General features: G+C 38.5%; 1 protein-coding gene across 3 annotated transcripts in view; it reads left to right on the top strand.

Annotated features, from left to right (window-relative positions):
- The window catches only part of LOC118556044 (synaptotagmin-1-like), a 105,537-nt gene that overhangs the window by 46,805 nt on the left and 38,513 nt on the right, over positions 1–20,219 (top strand). For all 3 annotated transcript variants that reach the window (XM_036129404.1, XM_036129402.1, XM_036129403.1), the window contains exon 3: positions 10,128–10,331. In XM_036129404.1, the coding sequence (XP_035985297.1) occupies positions 10,157–10,331 (175 nt within the window). In that variant the 5' untranslated portion in view covers positions 10,128–10,156. The remainder of the gene's footprint in view (positions 1–10,127; positions 10,332–20,219) is intronic.

The raw sequence follows: 20,219 nt of genomic DNA, 5'->3' as shown, positions 1-20,219 counted from the left end.
GAAAGGAGCTTCAGACTGCTGTGGTGGTTTCGGACAACCTTTTATGCATTATATACACCGGGCGTGTAACGTAAGTGGCACGGCTTATGGGTGTATTTTTAAAAGCTTAAATTTACACCAGATGCTACAAAGTACGTTCCACAGCTGCGTGTTTCTGCTCTGAAAAGAACTATCGCCACATGGAAAGAGCACCAAGTAGAAGGTGCAACTTGGCGAATTGTTGCGAGAGGAAAGGCAGAAAGCTCAACAGAAATTAGTGACTTCTACCAAGTTGGGGCTGAACTGAGACTCGACTTTTGAGATACTTTTGGAAGTGAACTTTGACACGTCACGGGATGTCGTTTTCCTGTTAATTCCCTGCCAAACAGGAGCATATACACATCTGAAATTAGAACTTCAATCTAATTTAGGCATCGCGTAGCGCAAATACACGCATTGTACGCGGGTATCATGGTTATAGTGTACATTTATTGACTGATTAAAATGAAAAGCTAACCTAAATGTAGGACGTGTTCAGGCTGCTTTTCTGCACCTACGTGCTGCAACGAGTTCGGTGTATTTCCTGCTTAACTCCGACGTCGTTACGTGGTGGGAATAGATATGGATGATGCGAGTCACATCCAGACCTACAGCCTTCTGAAAATGAACTACAAACTGCGCGCTCTTCTCTTCAGCCATTTTCGTTAAGCTGTGTGAGGTGGGCTTTGCTTATACGTCATGTCACACAAAGGATTGTGGGATTCCTTATAGCTCCTTAGCACCAGTAAGGTTCCTAGGCTAAACTAGCTGCGAGAGGAAGCTTGCAGGCTCCTTTTCCTACCTCCTTCCTTACTGACTGCACTATTTGGACAGTATCATGGCCTCTGCTGACACATTTCTGTTTTAGTTAAAGAGTCTTTAGTCAGTAGAGGTGTTCCGATGAAGCCCCTCTGTTGTGTGGTGGGCTAGGTCTGCGTCTGTAATACATGGACCCAGGTTTGATTCCCGCGTTATACTGTGCAAAATTTCTGCACAAGTCTTTATGCAAATGTCAATGACTTGTTGCAGCGACCCAGCATACAGGAGCAGCAGAATGGACTCACATTTCAAGTTAAGAAATAATCTTCTTCAACAAAATGACCAGTTCCATGCTTATTGGAGCACGTGCCATTTTAAATAAATTTAACTAATAAGCATTTTTAAATGTTTTAGGTTAATGTGTCTAAAAACCCTGAACTAGTATTCCATTATTTCCTGTTTCCCTTTGATACTTATGATGTAACACAAAGGCCCATTTCCATATTCAAAACTTGTTAAAGTAAAACAGATCCATGTTGATCTAAATGTGTCCAGAAATATCTGCAAGGTAACAGCTCCTTACAAAAACCTAGTTATATCTAGTCACTGCAGAGATTAAAAAATTCAACCTATTGTATCTATGGCAAAAAGAAAATGTTGGAAAATTGGAAGAAAAAGTGATGTTTAAGGGTCACCAAATCTCGATTAGTTGATATGTATGTTTAGGAGGGATGCAAGGAAAACGCTTTTCTTTCCTACCATCATGTCCACATGTTGAAGAAACTATTTTAGCCAAACTGCAACAATGTGCTTTAGTCAAATTTTAATAGAATTAAGCTTTTCAAAAACACATGCTCCAGATGTGTTTGACATTAAAACCATGAATGTAAAAGTAATTTATATCCGTTTATAGTATGGTGGAGGGTCTTTGATACTCTGGGTCTCTCTTCCATATGCACTGGTGAGCTTGTTAAAGTGCATGGCATCAGGAACTTTGTTAAAAATCTGGGTATTTGATATAAAAATCTGGTTGACAGATAAATTCCAAATGGGTCCTTGCTTGGTCTTGCAACCCAATAATTATACAAAACATTTGGCAAAATCGATCCAAATGGTTCACCAGGTAGAAAATAAACCTTCAACAGCCATCTCAGCCCACAGAGGGATTATTTAACGTCAATGGCTGAAAGGATTTTAGAGTTAAATCTGCACAAGAAGTCAGACAAATCATTTGAAATAGGGATGGATATTTTTCGTGACGGTCCATAATGTCATACACTAATTGGTAGAACTGGTTTTCAGTATTAAACTGCAAAGGCCATCATAACAAACTTTTGAAGCTGATTCTGATACATTTTGTGTTAACGTGTTTCAAACACTGCATTAAACTGTGCAATCCATATAGACTGGAGGACTTTAGTGTCTGTGGTCCAAATCAAATCAAAGTCAGCTTCTTTATTCGTATTTGAAGCTTCAGCTAAAAGTATTCATACTGTGACATTCGTACCACATGAAGAAAAGTAGATATTTAATTTTGACTCTATGGCTTCACTGACCTAGGTTTGACTGTATTATGTTGGTGCTCAATCGTTTAGTAAAATGTAGATCATAGTATTTCATGTGGTTGTTTTAAAATGGGTTTAATTGGATGAATAACCCTGCAATTAAACACTTTGTTTGTAAACTGCACAGTTTACAAATAAAAATGTAACACATGCTCTATTCTCCTCTGAAACCATTGGGTGTAGCACAGCTGAACCCAGAAATCCACACAACACCGACACGTCCCCCAAATATGAGCTCAAAAATGGTTTTAATCACATCGTTTTCCCTTGATTTATTTCATTATGTGCTTCATTATCAAAACAATGATGTTAACAACATTCTGATCCAGGCTGAGGAGGCAGGAATCTGTTAGAGCAGGAAACCAGGGAGCTGGGTGAAAAAAGAAATTAACATGAAAGGATGATGAAGGAGATGGAACGAATGATGGAGGGAGAAGAGGAGAGCAAGCAAGCTGACCCAGTTTGTGAAGGAAGGAGAGAGGTGATGGGAGAGAGCTGTGTGCCAGCTTTACCGCTGCGGTAGGGGACCTGCTGGGCCATCTGGCGGCCCTTTAATTGGGTTGGGGTTTTACACCTGAGCGGCACGCCTCCAAAAAGATGACTGGAGCAGAAAAAAGGAAGCTGGAAGCAGCAGTGTGCAACATCCTGCAGTGAAGCAAAACTGGAATGACAGCAAGTGTCGAGATTAGGTTAGATCAGCTGATGCTCTTGAGCGCAGTCTTTTTAAACTTTTTTTTAAAAACATTTTGTTCCACTACAATTGCAAAATTCTGTTCAACTTTTGGAGTGTCTATTTCTCCCCCCGCTTATTCTTCTCTGCAAAACATCTCAAGCTAAGACGGATTGGATGGAGAAGATCTGTGATCATTAGTGTTAACATCTAGTCACAGATACTCAATTAGGTTTTGGTCTGGACTTTGACTAGGTCCTTTCTAACACCTGAATATGCTTCCTACTTCAATCAATCCATTATGGCTCTGGCTTTATGCTTAGGCTCTTTGTGCTGCTGGATGTCTCAAATTGTGTGTATCTTCTTTCTTCCTGGATTGACCTGTGTTTAACTCAACCCCCAAAGAAAAGCATTCCCACAGTGCAGGGATGGTATGTTTTCGGGGTAATGCCACACAAAACATTTCGCTTGCAGGTTGAACAGTTTAGTTTTATGTGATCAGACGACCTTCCTCCACATGTATTTTGTGTTCCCTGTGTGACTCGTGGCAAACTGCATACATGACTTTTTACAATTTTTTTCCTGCTTCTCTGCAGCTTCTCCACAAAGGGATTTATTTCCTATCTAGGCTTCAATCACTTTCTGTAAAAAAAAAAAAAAAAAAAAAAAAAAAAGACCAAAATCGATGAGAAAAGGCTTTAAAAAGGCAGTGAAAACATTATTTAAAGCGGCAGATATGTAATAGTGACAGGGTAAATATTGAGTTGTTTTGCACATACAGGGTGATTATCCTGTGACGGCAGCCGTATAAGAGGGAAAAGGGTCAACACTCTCTGGTCTTCAATGAAGATAAATAAGCCTCAACCCACTCCAGCAGTAAATGACACTGGGCTTCAAGTGGACTGCCTGCTATCTGCCACTGCAGACAATGAATACAATATGGAAGTTGTAATCTTATGCTTGACAGGGCAAGTAGTCATTAGGCCACAAATGTGAACTGAATTATTGTTTGGTTTTTTTGTCAGTAATATGAGGTCTACAGTGAGAAGCACAACAGACACGATGGGTGGTCCTCCATGTGCACAGCTTTCATTCAGTTGTCTTTTCTTAACAGAAGCATCCATTCTGATTTATCTAGAATCAAGGCTTGTAATAACCATAAATGCAGATGATTGCTGCATTCTGTAATACTGAAAAGTCTCTAATTGACTGAAATAGACTAATTTAAATAAAATTTACATCAGCTGTTTGGACTTCTCTTTGCATTAAGCAGAAATTATGCAGAAAAGATCTTACTTAGCAATAGTACTTCATGTTTACGCTCACACACAGAGGGGATGATCAATTCCTTTTTCCACATAAGAAGCCTCCCACACACACTCTGCAGAGCAGCATTGTGCTCCCTTAAAGTCCTCGCCCATGTTGAAGTATCTCTGTCACTGCCGAATGGGCCTCTCAATGGATCGGCCCCCACACTAACCTTGCAGCATTTCAAAGAGAGGCTGAGCTAACAGGGACATGCGTGGGTGTTCATGCAGCCACGAGAAAATATGGGAAGTGCAAGGTAAACCACTGGTTTGAAAACTCAATTTTCAAACCAAAATTACTTTTGATGCATCATCTTGTTCTTTAATTACAGGCGGAATTATTTGCCACTTTGCTTTTTTATACTTTCAGCACCCATGTGTTAAAAAAAAATCTGTTGATGATGGAGAAAGATGCTGCGAAAGAAGTGTTAGTTTAGAGTTATCGTCACAGCTGGAGAGTGCAGGGATATGAAGCTTTCTCAGAGTTGTGAAAGTAGTGGTTGTGATCGGCACTTCATGCTTGCAGCAAAGTATCTTGTATTCGCATTCAGTGAGGAGGCAAACATTTGTTGAAATAGCTTGTTACATTTAAAGGCGCAGAAATATTTTAGGTTTGTAGACTTTTGCTTATCGACAGATTTTTGGTTTTTGAGGTAACATCCTGTTTGCTGGTCTAAAAGCCGGATGATAAGATGATGATGTAAACAAATCTTGCAGCTGAAATTAATAATCATTTTGCAGATTAATCCATCTGTCCCTTCTTTTTCCACACATGTTTAATTAGTTTTGGCATAGTGAGGGGATGGAGCCTATCCCAGCAGCCAACTACTGATAGGTATAACATGGACAGCCTTAAATTGTGCATGTTGTGAGTGGCATTTTTTTAACAATGGCTGTAAAAACCTTTGCAAATGCTTCTGTTCCTGGAACTTTGAGTCAGGACTGTGCAGTAGAAGGTGCTATCTGATATTAAGAAAGAAAGAAAGAAAGAAAGAAAGAAAGAAAGAAAGAAAGAAAGAAAGAAAGAAAGAAAGAAAGAAAGAAAGAAAGAAAGAGAAAGCACAATGTGCTTAAAACATTGTGTTTTAAGCACATTGTGTTTCAAAATGGTGGCAATTCCCTGCATTGATTTGCAGATTTAATTTACTTTTCCCTGAAGGTTGCTCTTATTTGTAATAAATTTGTATACATTATGAATAGAACCAACCTCATTTGGCTCAGCGGTCAAGCTAAGGCAACGCTACTCTTTATACGTCTATGTTGACTATAACCTGGTCAGTTTAGGAGTTCATCACAAAACTGACAAGCTTGTTTTGAACTCTGGGAGGTAGCATTTTAGCATATCGAGGACTTGATTATTCTTTTGTTCTTTGTTTATATTTTAAAAATCACACTTATTGGTTATTATCCTGCTTTAAGCCTGCGTGTTTGTGGTGAGATCAAACAACAGCTCTCCATGAGGGCCATTTTTTCGGTATAACTGTTTAGACAGTTTTAATGGTTATAGCTCTTCAGTAAATAGTTTGTTTTTTCATTCGAAACGAGAGAAATCCAATCAGAAAACGGGTTTTTATTTTGAGATTGAAACTGACACTGACATTTACCATTGTCAATCGGATGAATGCAACATTTTTATCAATACATTTTTGTCCATAGCTTCATCAGATTGTGATGATAATCTGTCAGATTTAAGATTAATTTGGAACAATCCTGAACCAGTTTGGTATTCTGACCTCAATGCAAAAGTATGATGGAGCTGGATTTCAAATAAAACTTTATTTGTTATGAACAACAGCAAGTGCTAATAATAACCAAAATCTTTAAAAAACTAGTAAACTAATAAAGAAAAATTAGCAGGCTAATCAAGCTAATTAGCTATAAAGCAGCTAGCTTGCCACTAGCTAATTTGACTGTTTCAGAGCCTTCAAAAACTTTTAAAATTAAAATTTGATAAATTATCTAACTTAAAATTAGGAAATAATGTAACTCAATGAAGATCTCTATTAAGAAAACAGAGAAAATTACTGATGAATGATTGAATGCATTGATGATACCAGCTGCTGTTAACCTAGGATGACCAGACGTCCCCAACTTCCAGAGACAGTCCCCATTTTGGATGACCTGTCCCCAGCAAAAGCTGTCCCTGGAAATGTCCCAGATTTCAGTGCATCATGATGCCGTAAAAATGTTCAGCACAACAAGAGGTATTTACCCTGTCCTGCCGCTGTCCCGACGAAGAAGATTCCAGCCAAATAAATTGGTTGCATGCAGAGAATGAATGGCACTTGAGATATAACAGCCTACTAAATATTGGTTAGAAGCGGTCCTCTGATTCCAGTATTGCACTTTTGGACGTATCTGTACTAATTGCAAAGTAAATGAGTGTGTAGCTCTAAAGGAAACTAAACAATGAGGGGAAAAACAACATTTAAAGTGTACTCATGTTTTCAAAAATGCCTAATTTAACAAAAAAAAAGCTAATAATTTTTTTTAAAACATGTTTTTCTTTCATTCTGGAGCAAGGATGTCAGTTGTGAACTTAAAATTCATTATGATCAATCCTGGGTCAGTTTGACATCTTACATAACAGCCATTGTTATTTTTTTTTTCCAATCACGTATCTTCTTTTTGGCAAAAGTCCACATCTATTTAACAACACTATTTTTCAAATGTAATGACATTATGACTCTGCTAGCGAGCGTATTTTTCTAATTAGCTGATTTTACTGCTTCAATGCTCCTAAGTCTCTGACAAACAAACTTATTTCCTAATAAAAGGATACATTAAAAAGCATAACTCATAACTGAATCCAGTGTGTAATACTATACTAATCCTTTAAAAATAATGTTTGAACACGTTAAAACTGTAACAGAAATATATTGGCTATGCTGTCCAGCGTAAAACTAAATTAAATCATCCATGACTGAACAGTAAATGTGTTCTCTTGATTTATTAGTTCCATTGCATAAGGTCTGAAAACATTTTAGTAGCAACAGCAGAAAATGTTACTTTGCACTATCCGCTTTTTATTGCAGTTTTTGTTTTCTTTTAGTAAAGGATCAAACTGATTTACAATATTAGGCTAATCCTCAAATGTTACAGCTTTGTTAAAGATATTTTATAGCCATTATGCTTAACTAGTCACTCTGTTTGCTTTAAATGAGCTCAAATAAATTAAAATAATCCTTTATTCACAAAATGAATGTGTACTTTGAGCCTAAAGTCTTAAAGTGCCACCGGTGTTGTTTGTAAAGCGTATGAATTAAAAGGCATCATCTCTCTGTCCAAACTGCTTCACTGCCTTTTTTAAACCTGATTTTATTAATTGAAGGAAACTTTCAGAATCAACTCTGAACCGCTTCTTTATGCCATGTTTTCTGTTAGGAAGCATTGCACTGGCATCTTGTTCTCCGCTCTCTGTAATGTAGAAATAAATATAATTTGTGTCAATTTTGGAGGTTACATTTTCACTTCGAAATTACTTTAGTGAGGAACCTTCAGCGGATCTTGGAGTCAGAGCCGGTTTAATGCCTTCATGTGTAACAATGGAATAAATGGGGAAATATGAGTTTAGTGAGCACCAACTGTGGGAAGGAAGGAAAATTAGGCCATCAATCTTCGCTGTGTACCGGTTTTTCTTTAGCACGCCATTATCCTCTTGAATTGCTATGGTGACAGAGCAAATTACAACCTGCACACTGACAGCACACAAATAGTTCCTATCTGCTGCAGAACTGATGCATGTTGCTGCTTTGTATAATTGTTGGCATTTCATTTAAACACAATAAAACATCTGTTCTTACTTTTTCTTTTTTTTTTGCACATTACTGCGCAAAAATAAAAGGCCACGCGCTAAATTCCCTATATCCTGTCTTCATTCCCTAATTTTCTGACTTTCTGGAGAACTATTTATTCTCTGTATCAACTGCTTTTTGATCCATCTTCTGTCCAGCTTTGATTTTAAAATTACATCTGATGTGTACTTACAGTACAACAAATCAATGTTTTACCACATATTATCATCTGGCAACTTCCATGTGAGCTGTTTAGAGCAGGGGTGTCCAAAGTGTGGCCTGGGGGACATTTGTGGCCCCTGTGCTGATTTTGTGCGGCCTTCCAACTTAATTTCAAGAAAAATTTGGGCAACCAGCACTGGTGGCTACGGAGCCCGGGACAGCTCACTTTAAGTGATATTTTTTTTCAGGTCGTGATAATTTGTGAGCACGTTTCCTTTAATTGAGCCCTCGAATTAATAAAACGTGAGCACGTTTTCTTTTAATTGCGTCCTCGAATTAATAAAACCTGCACACAATTTATTCGAGCACACGTTTTAATTATTCGTGGGTGCGTTTTGGTAGATCGAGATCTTGAATATACTATAACGTGCTCATGTTTACATGTGTCAAGACAATATTGAGTGCACGTTTTACACATTGTGGCCACGTTTAAGTAGATCGTGCACACAATGTTCTATAACCATGTTCACTAAATTGTGCTCTAGTTTAATAAATTGTGCCCTAGTTTTAGTGAATCGTGCGCTCGTTTGAGTAAATAGTGCACTTGTTTAATAAATTGTGCCCTCGTTTTACTATACTTAAAATAAGAGCTCAATTTAGTAAAATGAGCTCACCCTATAGTAAAACGAGAGCACAATATAGTAAATTGTGCACACGATTTAGTAAAACGAGTGCACATTCTCTCAACATGCAAAACATTTTGCGATGACCCCTCTAAGGCTCCGTAGGTGGCTTTTTGCCAATGGAAACTTTTATTTTGAATTAGAGTAAATTTATTATAGAAAATAATTACAAAAATATATAAAAATATTACAATTGAATGTTTAATTTAATGTTTGGTACAACACAAAACATGTATTTTAATAACCACAGTTTTTACATTGGCTTTAATTTCATAGTATAAATAGGGCCACTTTTGGAGCATCAAAATCTGATTGGAATTCATTTAATAAATTAGGCTAAATACAGTTTACAGGGTTAGTATTTTTGTTGTTGTTGTTTTTTTTATAATTGTTATAAATGTTTTGGCCCTCGCGCTCTTTCAATTTAACAATTTTGGCCCAATGGCCGAAATGTTTGGACACTGCTGGTTTATAGTTTAAGTTGCATCGGAGGTTTAGTAATTTTAGGTGTGATTGTGCTTTTAGTGGTATCTATTGGTATTTTCTCGTTCTTATGAGTCATGCTCTATTTCCCTGGAGCAGCGCTGACAGGATGTGGAAGGGACGTCCCACTGTCAGCATGGTGGTGACATGCCTGGAGATGTTTTATCTTCAAAACAATGAACATTAAGCAGCGGACCACATTTGGAACCGCATGAGCGCCTCTGCACAAAGAGCAGTGGATAACATATGAGTCACACTGTTTCCTTTGCCACCAGACCTGAAGATTAAGTAAATACACCTGGTGTGTGCACAGAGCTTTCCGTGGTGTGCAGCATCATAACAGTGGGCCACTAGTGGGAGCCAAGAATAATAATTAAGCCAGACGTAAACTTGGGCTTCATGGTTTACACTCCATCACCACTTTATTGCTACTATGTTATCTTAGTATTGAATTTAGACAGTGAGTGAGGAGCTTTATTCTGATTTCAGAGTGCTGGCCAGTTCATTGTGGACTCCAGCTGATGTTTACTCAGGCTGAGCCTACAGCTGCTCACACAGCCTGCGTCAACTCAGTCATCTGACAAGGCAGGCTCCCTGCCTCTGACATGCATCTGTCACAGAGGCTGAGAAGCAGAAAGAAAATATAACCTCATTTGTTTCAACTCAATTTTTTTCTCCTTGTCCAGCAACTGCCTGGCTGCCCAGCAACGCCGCGATGAGCGAGAGTCGAAGGGAAGCGCTGGCGGCCGCGGCGCCGGAGCTCACCACTGCCTCCTCCTCTACAGCTGGCTCCAACACCACCAGCATGGCGGGACCGGGTACAGGGGAGAAGGACGAAGCCTTCTCCAAGCTCAAGAACAAGTTCATGAACGAGCTCAACAAAATCCCATGTGAGTCTTTTTTTTCTTTTATTGACTCCTGAATGAGTTACTCACATGTGTTCATTCTTTGTTTTGTTGGGTCTAAGCCAGTGTGGTCCAGTTCTGGTCCTGGAGGGCCTATATCCTGTGTGATTTAGATATTTTGCTGCTCCAACACACCTGATTTAAACAAAACAATCCCCTCCTCAGCCTGCCATCAAGTTTTGCAGACCTGATAATGATCAAGCTCTGTTAAACCAGGAAAATATCTAAAACTAGGAGGACACCCCTGCTCGAGGGCTGGAACTGATCATCAGTTGTCTAAATGTTCTGCATCTGGTCTGCAGTGTTGGCATTTTTCACCTTTTCTTTAAGTTTCTATCCCCTTTGTGACTTTTTTAGGATGAATTTAACACATGGCCATATTACAACTTGTAATAGAACTAAAACAGTTAAATGCAGTTTTGGAATCTGTCACACTTTAAAAATTATTTACCAAAGATGTTTTTTTATTACAGGCCAAAGTCCTAACAGTACAGCTACATGACCTTTGGAAAAAATACAGCCTAGAATCTTTGATAAGTATCTACTAAGAAAGTAGTAATTTCAATGAGACACCATTTAATTTCTATTTTTAGGTTTTAAAATAAAGAACATATAACATTTTTGCATTCTGTCTAAAGCCCATAGATATAAATGTAATATCTAAAACCTGCTTTTATTTTTGTCACTATATTTAAAAACAATACTTGGTTCTGTGCCGTTTTTAGCCAAAATTATTAAGAGCCATTAGGGAAGGTCCAAAGAGCCCCTTGTAGCTCTTGAGCTACAGGTTGTAGACCCCTGCTCTAATATTGTTTTAGCAGAAGTTTTGCTGTTTCTTCTTTATAATGTTAACTTGATCAATTGAGGTTTGCAGACATTTGTTTCTGCATAGCTCTTTTTTCATTGCCATTCATTTCATTAAGCTGAAATCTAGACTGGTCCACTGCAACACCCTGATTCTTGTCTTTTTCAGTCATTTTGTTGCACATGTTGCTGTGTTTGGCATCATTGTCCTGTTGATGACCCGGTTTGGGGCTCAAAAATCAAAAAAGGAGCTGATAATCAACTGAAAACCCTTTTTTACACCATTCTTTAAAGCTACAATATACATGTTTTCTTAACACCTCATAAATTGCTGAAAATAGGGAGGAGTACCGAATTCTGTATTTTTATAGGCACTGACCAAGTCCCATTGGTACTATTCGTTTCAGATTACGCTCGCTGCAATATTTGCGACACGCAGTGCAAGGCCAGCAGAGGTAATACTAATCTGAGGAAGCACCTGGTCACTGCTGCCAATTTAGCAAATTTCTTGCTATATTTAGCAACTTTTCAGAACCATTCAGCTGTCTTTTTTCAAAAAAGCCACAAGCAAAAAATCTTGCAACTTTCTTCTGTTATTGCCGACTTCTCATGAAAGTAACAATCGTTCTGAAGGTATTTTCTTCAGAGAGGTATTTTCTAGAGAGATGTTTTCTACGACGAGTGCTGCTGTGAGTCTGTTCCAACTTCTCCAAGCCCCGTCTCACAGAGAGCTGCTGCTGCCTTGTCTATAAACCCGCCTGTAGTCACAGCAGAGTGCAGAGGAGAGCCTCTGTTCCCTCACTGAAAATGTATAAAGTCCTGATTTACAAAGTTGGATAGAGTATAATATTTTTAATTTAGTTTCTTTTTTCTCCTAGGAAACTGTTGTACTAAAATAATTCCTTGAATTTTATTTACACACTAATTCAATCCCTTATTCACCGTGTCCACTCTGTGCCTCTGATAACTGCAGTATTTGTAAAATGTTTTAAAATTCATTCATTATTTAATAAGGTTCATTTCAAGATCTAAACAGGTTTATATATTGAGAAATAATTATGCTAAATTGAAAAATTTTGAGATTTTATTGCTAAACTTACTACATAAACACAAACAGTACTGAGAAAGGGTACCGTTAAGTATCGGTATCGATTCCCAGGCATCAGGTATCGGTGCAAGATTGATTCAAATGTGAAAGGTACCCCCAAAACAATGGTTGAAGTTGACCCACCACTGTGGGTGTGTTTCTATCTTTTTAAACTTTTTTTTGTGCTATTCTTCATCCAATCACATTAATTCATCACACCGATCAATCAAAGTCACACCCCTGGCAGCTCAGATGTCAAAAATGTCCCACAAGATCCAGATGAATGAGTCAGAACAACGAAAAGACAAAGGAAAGCAACAGTAGAAAACAATTTGGTCATTTATTTGAACAGTAATCATTTTACGAGGCTTTTGCAGAATGGAACTGGGACCAGACCGACCAGACTGAAAAATTCACCAGCAGAAAAGTGACTGATTATATTCAAGTAGATTTTATTGTTGTGTTATAACCCCCAACTTCTACTGCGTCCCCGCAAACATTTTATCACCAGGGGCCACCAGCAGCTATAGTTGCTTCTTTAAGGTTATTGCTGATCTCTTTCTATCCGTACATTGTATTATCACACATCTGTTTGCTCCAAAGCAGCAAACAGCTAAAACTCTTATTCTTATGGAGGTGGTTTCATATGTCGATGATCATATGGACAAAGACTTTTCGCTCTTAAAACCAGAGGAAGCAGGGGTGCACTTATTTTTTTAAGCAAAGCTTTTCTTAGTTTAGCTTCTTCTTTGATTCAAAAATAATGATGCTGTTGAGTCTCTTTTTTTACACAACTTATTTTGAAACTACTAAAGACCAGATCATTTTATCTTGTTTTGAAATGGAAAACTATATAAAAGAAACAGGGTGTAGCTACTTTTTTTTCCATAATTCTTGTTTAACAACACACAACATCATAATTTTAGTGCCATTTCATGACATGCAGTCATACAAAAACCACTCTGAGAGAGATTTCTCCAGCATTTGTGGTTTAGTCAATAAGACAATAATCGATAATCTTGTAAGATTCTTGCTTCGTTCTCCACAGAAACCAAGTTTCTGCAAAGTGTGACACTCTTTGAAAAGAGCGTGAGTCATCAAAACTGCTTTCAACACTTTTACAAATTCAAATTCAATTGATTCCTTGTTATTTTAAAGCTGTTTTTCTGAAACCTTTCAATGCGATCTTGATTGTATACCCCATGAGTCAGGGATGATTCAGCAGTAGTTACATGTTACTTTTTGTTGGCTGTGCTCAATAAACGGTCAAGGTCTGCCTTGACCTTTGATGGAGACATCAAACAATCAAATGTTGAAAATTCATGAACTTTTCATCTGTTGTTGTGCAGCTTCTCAGGGAACATTGAAAATAAAGTCTGCTTTCTGCACTGAATAGGAGAGTTTCTTGAAGTTAGAACCTCCTCCATGGCACCCTTGGTGAAAATGTAAAAGGGCTTAAAGTGAATTTGTTTTTTCATGATTGCTTTTATTGCAGTAGCAGCATGACTAATGACATGGCAGTTCAAGAAAAATACCACCTTTAATTGGAATGCAATAATTCAGAAGGGGGAAAATCCATTAAGAAATAAATGATTTTAAATAAATCACTGCTGCAAATTTACTGGCAATTCCTATACAGTAAAGGGAACTGGAGCATTTGTTGTAACCCCTTTAAGTTACCAGACCATTTAAAACAAGGGTCACCAACATGTAGGTGGCCCCCAAGGACCACATGCAGTGCCCTCGAGCCTGTTCTAAAAGTGGCACAACCATCCAGAGAGCTGCATCTAAAATGTCATAGTATGGCGTTCCTCTTCCTTTCTAATCACACCTGCCTTTAAATAAATTAAAAAACATACATGATCTAAAATGTACTTATCTTACATAAAGTTAAGATGAGCTCTGAGTCTACTACTTTAAAGGTCAGTGCTGGTAGGCCTTCGTATGACAGGACACCAATGAAGTAGCTCTCAGTTTCAAAAAGGTTGGTGACCCCTAATCTAGAAGCTTTTATTTAGGATCCCATAAAGAAGATGTGACACAGAGGCTTACATCTCCTTCTTGGTTCTGGGTGGTCCTGCTACCGGGGGCTTGTGTTGGTTCCTGACTGCCGCGGTGGCCAGTTTCTGGGTTTGACCTGCGTTGAGGGAGAGGTGGCTGGTTGGAGTTTGGTTCCATGCATCTCAGCGCCTCTTTGGTTGGGATGCTGCTGCTCTTGTGCTTTGCTGCCGACCTACATCTGTCTTACGCACATGGCTGCTCTGTGGGGTTGGTGCCTTGTGTTTTCCTACTTGGGCTGCAACCTTCAGGAGCTGAGGATACCTTCTCTTTTGCTGCGTTTGGGCACCGAGTGTGGCAAGCTGTCAAATTAACAACAAAAACACAGTTAGATACACAAACAATTTGTTCACCCCCAAACAAAGTGCCTCAGTGAGTTCAGGGTGAGATGTAATAATACTTATTAATCATTGCATCTGTTGTACATACCAATAAAATGTGTCCTCTGCATTTAACCCGTCCCTTAGGGAGCAGTGGGTCACCACTGAGCAGCAGCCGGGGAACATTCTGGGGTCTTTGGGATTCAAACTTGCAGCCTTCTCGGAACACAAGCGCCTGTTCTAAACACTCCCCAAATTGACTCGCTTTGATGGTGTAAAAACCAGGATCCTTAAGTTAAAAGTTCTCAAATGAATGCATTCATGGTCAACACTGATTTAGATTATGGAAAGAGGAAAACGTTAAGGTTGACCTCTCTGTCCATCCGCGTCATAATCATTGAAGAACACAAAGTTCTGCTGGCAAAAATATAAAGTATTGCCAGGAGAAGGGACAAGAAGTGTTGTATGGTAGATTTGATTAAAAACCAATATTTCTAAATCTATTTTTTGTCTTTAAATATTTTAATTTTGCATCTTTTTTTAGTTTGAAAAAAAATGCTGTGTGAGATTGCTACTGCAATACCAGATGCAGTTATTCTAGGACAGGTGATAAATGTTGACATATTTTACCCAAATTAAGTTCTGAAAACAGCAAGAACAGGTTTCTTACATCAAATCTTCTACATTTTTATGATCTTCTCACAAAATACATCCACATCTGGGCATTATCCTTTAGCACAAAGCCCTTCATGGAGTTTTGTTTTAATCTGAATCTGAAATCTGCCCTTAAATACAGGTTTGTACCAAAGTTATATTGTCACACAAGATGGCTTCATTTTTTTCACCAAGACCACAAATTACACCATTCCAGAGATTGAGTTGTGAATGTAGTCGATATGAAAAATTCCTCCTCCTACAATGAAATGTTTATCTGTGCTGGGAGGCAATTTTACCAAAATAAAATCCATTTATATTCAAATAACTCTCATGGCTCCAGGTGAAGGGCTGCAGCTCTATGCTCGGGACAAGGAATTGATTTAAAATGGATACACGTTTGAATATCAGTGAAGATTTTTGATTTCAGAGACTGAGGAGTTTGAACTCCCCTCTGGCTTAACATTAAACTCTGTCACAAAGACAGGAATCCAGGTCCAACATATTTTTCATGTCCCTTTCGGTGCCACGTAGAGTTTTCAATTTATTTTATTTTTGAACTTATCTTTACAACACCTCTGGCAGAAAAAAGTTTTCTGAGATCATCCAAAAAGACTACTGACCATCATGCAGGCTGTCACTGCTGGGTCATACCTATTACTGTTTTCTATCACCTCATCCCCTCTATCAAAAGCAGGGGACTTTGCTCTGCAGTGCTGCCAAGCGGATGATGAATGCCCAAAAGACGTGTTTACTCTGTGGAATATCGACAGGGTCTGGGGGAAAGTCATGCAGCAAATTTAACAAGAAAATGTGAGAAGAGAAGCTGCATGCTCAGCACCGCCCCTCCACCGCAGCTGCAGAAGATCTTCTTTCAGGCTTATAACCCAATTTAAGCTCCACAGGCTTTGAATGTGTGGTGGCATGAAGCTGTCACACAGGCCTAACTCGCTGCTCAATTTCTGTCAGTCACCGTGTTTCTAAGCCGGGGATTTTTGTCAGCCCATGCGTCCTGCACTGCAAAAACTATACATATAAATCATGACAAAATAACTTTTTCATTAAAAAACTGGGCTTTTCTAGCACTTGGGAAAGGTTAACATGTAAAGTATATTCACTGTGGGCAGGGGGTGTCATTAATAAAAAACAAGAGTTGGTTGCACAAGTTTAAATGTGCACATGGTCAAACCATACATTACCTTACCTAAATATGAGTGTTTAAGGTACTTGGATATATTTTAACCTAAAAAAGCCATGGCTGAACTCTTTGGTGATCATGACTGAGGGCAGATGGTGGTTTCTCTTTGCCTGCTTAAAAAAAAAGACTTGTTAGACGGCACTCATTGGTTTGACAGATGCTCATAAAGATGGAAAGTCCAAGAACCTCTCAACGAAGATCCAAGAAGGAGATTTATAGACTCATACAAGTCCAGATAATTGTGCTTCAGGTCAATTGCTTAGAAGAAGATGTAAACTGTCACCCTCTGATGAAAGGAAATTGGTCAGGATGCTAAGGAAAGCCCAGAAAACACAGAGGCTGAAACACCAGTGTCTTTCTCAAGGCACTTTACAAAGTCAAATTCAATCAAATCATAGATTGATCAAAAAGTTTCCTCTCTAAGGAAACCCAGCAGATTGTATCAAGTCTTGACAAGCAGCATTCACTCCTCCTGAAAGAGCGTAGAGCCACAGAGACAGTCGTCTGCATTGTTGATGGCTTTGTTGAAATCCCTCATACTGAGCATGCATGAAGCGACAGTGGAGAGGGAAAACTCCCCTTTAACAGGGAGGAGAACCTCCAGCAGTACCAGAACCAGGATCAGTGTGAACACTCATCTGCGTCGACCCACTGGGGGGTTGGAGAAGACAGAGCAGAGACACAGAAAACACAAAAGCTCACATTGATCCAGGAGTACTTTCTATGTTATATGATAATAGCGGATAATCTGCCTCCCTGCATTGTGTCACCACTAAGCAGAACACCAGACCAGCTGTACCGACTATGAGGATAAAACAAAGACAGAACATAAAGGTGAAATAATAATAAAAAATGCCAAATAATGAAGCCAAAAATAATGCAAAGTGAAGCCAGTTGAAGGCTTAAGGACAAACCGTACAGGTTTTGTAATCCCAGTCTACAGTGATGCAGGCTTAGAGGTGACCTAGATGTCATGGATTTGAAGCAAAAAAATTTATTTTAATCATTAGAGACTTGACTCTGACTCGGGGTGAAAAACTTCAGACATGACATGGACTTGGGGAAAAATAACTGTGAACATCTCTGGAAAAAAGCCAGTTTAAATCAACTCTAATTCTGCCAACAAGAGTGGTCACATATTCAACTAGAATTATGTCAGAAAGTCACTGATGGCTTTAAAATGTGCATGCTGCTAAGTTTTAACTAGAGGGACATTGGTGAGGATGTATTTTCCTATTTTAGCCTAAATGTGTCATTTTGACCTTATGTAAATTAGGGAAAATCAATTATACACTTTGAATTCGTTATCCTCTTAAAATAAATATCACTGAAGTTTTAAGTTGTATTTTGTTCCACCCAGAAAACAGAACAGACTAAAAAAATTATTAAAAGACCCAAATTAAATATATTTGTGATCTTTTTGAGGTCTAAAACGCTTCTGCTTCTTTGAGTGTACACAAAAAAATACATATATCAGGGTTATTTAATTACATTCAATTAAAAAAACTCTTGAAATCCCTTTTTATAAAGATGGTAAATTAACCAGAAATGAAAATGAGCAGAATATGTGTCTTGTTTCAGCTGTGAAAATGTAGTATTCTGCAACAAGAGAGCTTTCTCTATTATCAATTATTTAATGCTCCGGTTTTCTGCTTCTCCATAATTACGCACATTGTGACACACAGAGCCGAAGTCCAGCTGTAATCGCTCTAACACATGCAGCTGCTGCTCACTGGACACAGCATCTGCCTCTAAGAAAACCAGACCGTTAAACTTCTTATTCTCAGAAAATCAATAACAGGTAAGAATTAACTTGGACATGCAAACTGTTTCATTCAAAGCTATTAACAAATCAGCTATTTCTTCCAAATGACAGAGATGGGATTGGAAAAATAGAAGATACATTTATTTTAGTCTAATTGTATAAAAAGGGGGAAATGCTGCTCCTACCAAGACACATTTGCACTCAAATCGGACTAATTTTCTCCTAAAAATGAAATGGAACTTTTCCTCTCACACATAAATTAAAAGTAACTTGGTTTTGCTAATTAAACAAACAATAAAAACCTAAATTTACTTCCAAGGAGAGGAAAAAGTAGTGCTGAAATAGTGGCTTTAACAAACATTTTAAAAAAATTTAAGCTGTTTTAAGTCTAGGATGACTTTTAGGTGATGGTTTTGCCTTGAAAATACAAAACTAAATCCGGTTAGAGGAGAAAAATATACATCCTTCCATTGGGTTAAAAGATACATAAAAGCCGAGCACAAAGTTATGTTTGTGTTTGAAAGTGTCTGGACTGATTTAACACTGTGTCAAGTCACAGTCAACAGACGGCAGGGTTTATTAAAGAGGATTATGGTGGAGGATCAGTGGGACTGTTGCCGTCTTCCTGCCTGCTGGCATCAGCCCTCCTCACCGACCATCATTTCAGGGAACAATGTCAAGCTTTGACACCATCAGGGATACAACAGGTTAAAGGAGGAGTTTTACTTGTTCAAATAAGAACCGTCCAGTGTTTGAACAATAATCATGGTTTCTTTTTAACTTTATTACACTAAAGGAGAAGTTACAAGAGACCAGAACTAATAAAGTAACAAATCATTCAAACTTTAGTTTGATTTCTGCTGATCACCTTAAAACTTGTCACTTGGTGTTTTACAAACCAAAGGAGGGTCCTAGGCGCTTCCTTTTGGAAGCAAGGTTATTTTTTAGTCTTTATCTGATGCGGCTGCCTACATCAGATCATTAAAGGAAAACTGAGTCAATTCATTTCAAAATAAAACATAAATAATCAGGGAACACATGAACCTCATGAGGAGAAAACAATTCTTGTTCCAGAATCAAAGAATATGACTTTGGATGCAGCGCTAATGGCATACAGACAATTGGTATTCATACAGTATATAAGTAGCATAGTAGTATTTTTTTAATATATATAATATATAAGAAAGGAAAAGGGGAGGTTGGGAGTTGTGAAAATGCAAGATACTTCTATTTTTTCACAGCAGTGTAGCTGACTAATCAGGCTGTAAGGTGTCCATTGTGTTCATCAGACAGGGAGCCTGAGGGGAGAAACTGTCTCTGTAGTGCCTGTTTTTCTACAAACAGTGCTCTATAAAAGCCGAAACAGTTTCCGTGCAGAATTGTGGGTCTGCAGAGAGGTTGGCAGTCTTTTTCCTTGACCCTAGACCTGTACAAGTCCTAGATGGAGGGAAGGTGAGCCTTGGTGATCCTCTACGTAGACCTAATAGTTTGCTGCAGTCAACCCACACAATGGTGGATGGACACCAGACTGAATGATGGCAGTGGAGAATATGACCAGCAACTCCTGTGGAAGGTTGTACTTCTTTAGTTGCTGCGTGATGTACAGTCTCCACAAGTGCACCATCCCCTCCACAGTCTTTAACTGGGTTTAAGCTCCAGGTGGTTCTGGATGCGCCAGTGGACTAGTCTATATGCAGACTAGTCACCATCCTGGGTCAGACCCATGACAGTGGTGTAATCTGGAAGCTCCAGGAGTTTCACAGATTTGTATAGAGGGAGAAGAAGAGTAGGGAGAGAACCCACGTCTGGGCGGTGCCGGGTCTGATGGTCTGGAAGCTGGTGATTCACTGACCACTGAGCTTCTGAAGGAGGATGTCTGGGTTGATGGTGTTGAAGGTGCATTTGAATTTCTCACTGTATTTTCTCTCTGCTTCTCTGATCTCCTTGTTGAGAATGTAATGTTGCTGGCAGAAAAATAATCAAAGAA

This window comes from Fundulus heteroclitus, unplaced genomic scaffold (genome assembly GCF_011125445.2).
Source record: "Fundulus heteroclitus isolate FHET01 unplaced genomic scaffold, MU-UCD_Fhet_4.1 scaffold_164, whole genome shotgun sequence".
Taxonomy (NCBI): domain Eukaryota; kingdom Metazoa; phylum Chordata; class Actinopteri; order Cyprinodontiformes; family Fundulidae; genus Fundulus; species Fundulus heteroclitus.
This window is presented reverse-complemented; position numbering and strand designations above follow the sequence as displayed.